Source organism: Solanum pennellii, chromosome 5 (genome assembly GCF_001406875.1).
Source record: "Solanum pennellii chromosome 5, SPENNV200".
NCBI classification, from domain to species: domain Eukaryota; kingdom Viridiplantae; phylum Streptophyta; class Magnoliopsida; order Solanales; family Solanaceae; genus Solanum; species Solanum pennellii.
Genome location: NC_028641.1, coordinates 9744794 through 9750355, shown reverse-complemented (window position 1 = coordinate 9750355; position 5562 = coordinate 9744794). Strand labels below are relative to the sequence as shown.

Below are 5562 nucleotides of genomic sequence, written 5' to 3'. Positions count from 1 at the left end.
ATTTCAAAAGTAAATGCTATTAGAGGAAAACTTTTATAAGTGTCAAGTGGCTAGCTAGCACCAACATTTTGTATTATTAGTACACTGGTGTTTGAGATCATTCTTTCCTGGAGGAAATATTCCAAATCAAAACTCAGACACTAGAGGAAAATAATTTTCTTAAGGAGAAATTGTGCATTCACGAGGCTTGATCTTCTTTCCATTATGTTTTTCCAGATTGTGGTATGTTTTCACAGATTTTAGCTTTGTTAATTAATTTTTGTTCTTCACTGATTCATTAAACTTTGGTAACTTCGTATTTCTAAAGTTCGTTGTAATCAGTAGCACTGTATTAAACACGAATTGTGTAATAAAAATATCTATAACCTATTATTTTCAAACTTGTTGATCCGATAATAAGTTAGTCATATAAAATATGTTTTTTTTATTACACAAATTAGACTTTAATAAGTTGTAAAACTTCAAGTCTGTTCAAAGGGATATCAAACAAAAAATATTAAAGAAAAAAATAAAAACTCATCATAATCCCTTATGTCTTCTTGGTTTTTTTTTTTGGAAACAAATTAAAGACATCATAGCCAATTTTTTTTGGTAACAAACATATCTTAATACTTATTTATTTTGGAAAAAAACCACACATCATAGTTCTCTATTTTTGGAAATAAATTTATTATAATTCTTGAAATTGACTAAATATATCAAAATCTTTATCCACCGTTGATTTTCTTTTTAATCCAACGGCATACAAGTTTAATCCTCGTGATTATCTTCTTATTGGCTAGGTTATAACTCCTGTGGGCTATAAATATAAAAGCCACACTGCTTTAGGATTTCACATACACATAACAATTCAATTCTTCCTCTTCATTTTGTCTATTGTTTCTATAGATAAAAAAGCAAAATTGTTAGTTTTTTTAAAATGAAAAAGATCAATGGTCGGTAAAGGGAAAAACCTTGGTTCAAATGCTAAAAGGAGATCTCGTAGCAGCAAAGCAGGTCTCAAATTTCCAGTGGCTCGTATTGCCCGATTCCTCAAAGTCGGGAAATATGCCAAATGTGTTGGTGCCGGAGCACCGGTATTCCTCGCTGCTGTGCTTGAGTACCTTGCAGTTGAGGTGAATTTCTCAAGTTCCTTTTCTCTCTCTCTCTCTCTCTCTTTTATATGTCAAATTTCTAGGGTTTGTGATTACTAAATTTTACATATATTGATTGATTGTAGGTTCTTGAATTGGCTGTAATTGCAGCGAGGAATGACAAAAAGATTCGTATCACTCCAAGGCATATTTAATCAGTTATTAGGTTTGATAAGGAGTTGTATCAATATCTTAGAGATGTGACCATTCCGAATGGTGGTGTTATTCAAAAAGTTCACAAAATTTTGCTCCCTAACAACAAGAGTAACACTTCAAAGGCTGTTGTTGTTGTTGCTCAGGAGGAGGAGGATTAGACTGATTATTCCATCACTAGCATCGCAATGTTTGCTGTTATTAACTTCATTGAGAACTTTATAATTCCTAATTTATGTGGCTTAAAATAAAAACTCAACATACTTGGATCTTATATTACGTTTGTTTAATTTTCTTCAATTATCATATTATTTATTAGTTCTATTGTTATTTATTATGATATGTTCATTTCTTGATGTGTATAATAGTTTCAGTTTTTTCCTATCAACAGTTCTTAGGAATATTTGTTAACTATTAAATATCCCAAATTTGAAATAGAATTTCAACTTCAATAGAAATTTCATGATTGATATAAAGTACTGTAAATGAAAGTTTTTCTTAGAATGCTTTCTTAACTATTTTCCAAATTTGAATACAGAAATACAATTTCAATTCATTTTGAAATTTCATGATCAAATACTTGTAGTGACTAGATCTAAAGCAATGTAAATGAATTTTTTTCTATAAATATAAGAGATGATATATTTGTAATATGATCATGGATATCGTTATTCCTATATTGACTTGTATTTTATGCTCTTGATAGCATGTCACTGTTTCTAGACCCTATGGTAGGAAAAGTTCAGGATTAGAGGTTCGGGTGAAGTTTTCACCTCGAAGTCGGTTATGGTTTAACTCTTTTAGACTTGTCTTGGTTAGATTATGTTTATATTGAGTTGTTTCTATCATTAGGTAAACATAGGATTGGTTTGTAGGTTTGTATGATCCTTAGAATCTTTATGGCCAATTTTGGTTGCTTAGCTTAGTTTTTAGCCAGAAAACTTTAGTCAAGGTTGATACTTGATCATGGTGTCATTTAGTATCTTTAGATATACTTCTGAGTGGCATGAAACTTAAGATTCTGCCTGTTTGATTTTTTTCGGAATGATTGTGTGCCTATTGTTATATTTTGAGCCTTTAAGTTCGTTAATGTTATTTATTGTTGGGCCGGACGTTGTGAGCTTGGACTAGCTGGAGTTCCAGTCTAGTACATTTATGTTGCGTCAGGTTTTACCGTAGTGATTGTTTCATGTGTTGAGTTGGTATGATATCATACATTTGATAATCACTTTTGATTTGTTTATTCTTTAAAAACCTTTGGACTTTTATATTTGAGGAATGAAAATAGTTTTCACTATGTTTTCCCCATATGTTGAGTTGTGAAGGGGAGGTTCACTAGTTAAATTATGAGAAGATTTTATATGTGAAAATAAAAAAATTCAGAGTGTTTATGACATAAAATGACAAAATACTTGAAGTATGAGTTTGTATGCATATTTGACCACTTTTACACTGATATGTAACACTTCAAAAGTCTACGACGTGTTCTAGAGCCTGACATGACTGTCAAAGGGTCTAGGAACTATTTTAAGGTTTATTTAATTAATATAAGTCATTTAGGAAGTTTAGAAGTCAAAACATCCATGACGTCCAGAAATTAGTTCAATGAGGTACTAGCGTGCCTTAGCCTATTTGACTAGCTTTTAGGAGTCAGAAAAAGATGAAAATTGGTGGAAGGGTGTCTAACACGTATTCGAGTTCGTATTAAAAACGTTCAGGCACGACTCCCCAAAGACCAACCAAGGACCCTTGAAAAAGGTGGCAAAAGTTGTCAAGAGACAGTGTCCACAGATGGAGGCCACTGACGAGGTATGGTCCAATCGACGGGGCGTCGATGGAAACCATCGATGGTAACTTAGTCAATTTGGACAAAGGTTCATTTTTCATAGTCTCTGAACTTATCGACGGATGTGCAGCACGGAGGTTCACAGTGACTGTCGATGGACACACGATTCGTCGATCGTGGTGTCGTCTGTGAGGACTGGTTTTACTGTACATTTTATTCAAGTAATTTAATTAGTTGGCTTAGTTAGGGGATAATTAGGTTTTAAGGGAGGTCTAATTAAGTTAGTTAACAACATATCAAAACCTCTAACCTAATTAGTGTAATCGAAGCTCTTATAATTCACAAACCCAAATTCTTTTCCTTCTCTCTTCTTTCTCTCTCTAGTGGAAGAACTCCATTGAATACCAAGATAGGGGTGAGTTCAAGGGATGTAAAGGTTCAAATTTCTCCATCAATCTTCATCAATTAGTAAGGTATGTGATTCCTTTCACCTTTGAGATCTCTTTCCTCAAAGGGTTCCATCAAATTGATTTCAAAAGTTGAGTTTTCATGTGGGTCTTTTCCAATCTTCAAATTGATCTTATGAATTGATTTGTTTATGATTTCTTTTGAATATTATGAATAGATTAACATGTATTTTAACTTAATGATGTTTCTTGATTGATTGGTCTAGTTTGTAGAAGATGGCCTATTACCCTTAACCCTAGGTTATGATCTTGATATGAATTGGGTAGTGTTTGTTCAATTGAATTGGTTATTGGTTGAATTACTACTAGATGATATTATTGTATCAACCATGAATAGATTGAGGTAAATTATAGTCCTATCATGCTAGTTCTTGAGTAATTGATCTAGATTATGATCTTGACCTTAAGTCTTTTATCTTAACCTATGAACTAATGATGGATTGTGATATAGTGATTCAATTAGTCTTGTTATCATGTTGGTTATTGTTGTGTGATGATGTTACACCCATATTGGGTTGAATTAAGGGTTGATGGTAAGACCTTGATGATAGATTATGAAGGAGACTTGGTAAGTCATGTAATCCCTATTCTTTACTTCAATTATGGTTAATTGTGATTAAGTGATGATGTTGTATTGAAGTATACCTTATGTTAGGATTGATAGGGTTGATATATTCTTGAATTGAAATGTCTTTACTATGGTTTGTGAGGTGTTGGCTAAGATGTAAATGTTATAAGGATGGTGATGATTTACCAATGTGCCTTATTATGATGTGACTATGTAAATGTGCTAACCTCACATGTATGAATTGTAATAAAAGGACTATACTCATGCAATTCTTATTGAGATATGATGATGATGATTATACAAGGGATAGACCCTATGACCTATATTAAGTTATGATGGTTAATAAAGGTGTTAAAGACATTTCAAAAACGGACTCTAGCTTAACACCGAGTGAACTAGAGTGAGGAGTGTCCCTTCCCACATAGGGAACGTAGGATCACTAATATACTCTTGATATTGGAGACTATAATGCATGTAGTATAAAGAGGGTCCCAATTATATCTCCTGGTTCTTGAACTATATTGCCCCATAGAAATACTAGCTAGTGGATCTACATAGTTGCTATGTTCATGTTTTTGGTACTACCGTGGCAAGTCCACCTTCCTTCGGTGTAAGATTCCATGACACCGGATTCCACATTAGATCATATGGTCTATGTTGGTTAACGCAAGATGTTCCTAAAAGGTAAAATGAACTAAAGGATTCAACTCTAACTAAGATGACCTAAGGGGTTTTAGTTTAGTCTAGGTAGGGGTATGAGACTCTACCTATACATTGTACTAGTTAGCCTTAAGGGAAGTATTGGGAGGATTTTCTCATGTATGTACATGCTTATAAATGTAAATGATATGTATGTGATAACCTTACATGTTAATGACATTACGTGATGTTGATTACCCTTATGAAAATGTACTTGGTCTCTATTGCTAAAGTATGTTATTATGTACTCTTAATGTTATGCTATGAGAAGTTGGGCATTGGTTATGATTCTTGCTAGGGTTACTTGATTATGTAAGGTTATGGGGCTTTGCTTAGTCATTGGACAATTGGACTTAAAGAGGGTCATGACTAATGGTCTTACTTTGGTTATGTTGAAATGTACTCTTATTCATGCTAGTGTTGTTATAACTTGATGATAGAGTTACTTTGACTATGTGTTCAACTATATGATATGCATGATGACTTGACTAGACTTGTTATTGTTGGTATTGTGATGTGCATGCCTATGACTTAACGCATATGTCTTATTGATTGGTATGGTCTTCTTGAATGTGCATAAGTCTTTTCAAAGTAAATTGCATACCGTTATGAATTGTCCCTTTTCTCAGCATGATTTCATGATAGGTGTGCATATGGTCTCATACTTAGTACAAGTGGTGTAATAACCCCATTTTCTCCCTTTCTCCCCAATATTTTAGGTTCCCATCGTTAAAGGGCTTTTGAAAACGATATTTA

The 5562-nt window shown here is 33.1% G+C and overlaps 1 protein-coding gene across 1 annotated transcript; it reads left to right on the top strand.

Annotated features, from left to right (window-relative positions):
* Window positions 1-751: 751 nt before the first annotated feature.
* LOC107020061 (probable histone H2A.3) lies at window positions 752-1288 on the top strand. The gene is made up of 2 exons (XM_027917325.1): window positions 752-1115; window positions 1220-1288. The coding sequence occupies exons 1-2, from the start codon at window positions 933-935 to the stop codon at window positions 1286-1288; spliced, it is 252 nt and encodes an 83-aa protein (XP_027773126.1). The 5' UTR covers window positions 752-932.
* Window positions 1289-5562: the final 4274 nt, after the last annotated feature.

Excerpts from the sequence above, each read along its gene's own strand:
- LOC107020061 (XM_027917325.1), top strand. The coding sequence starts at position 933 with ATGGTCGGTAAAGGGAAAAACCTTGGTTCAAATGCTAAAAGGAGATCT. Across the intron at positions 1,116-1,219 it reads TTGAGTACCTTGCAGTTGAG|GTTCTTGAATTGGCTGTAAT; the intron begins GTGAATTTCTCA and ends GATTGATTGTAG.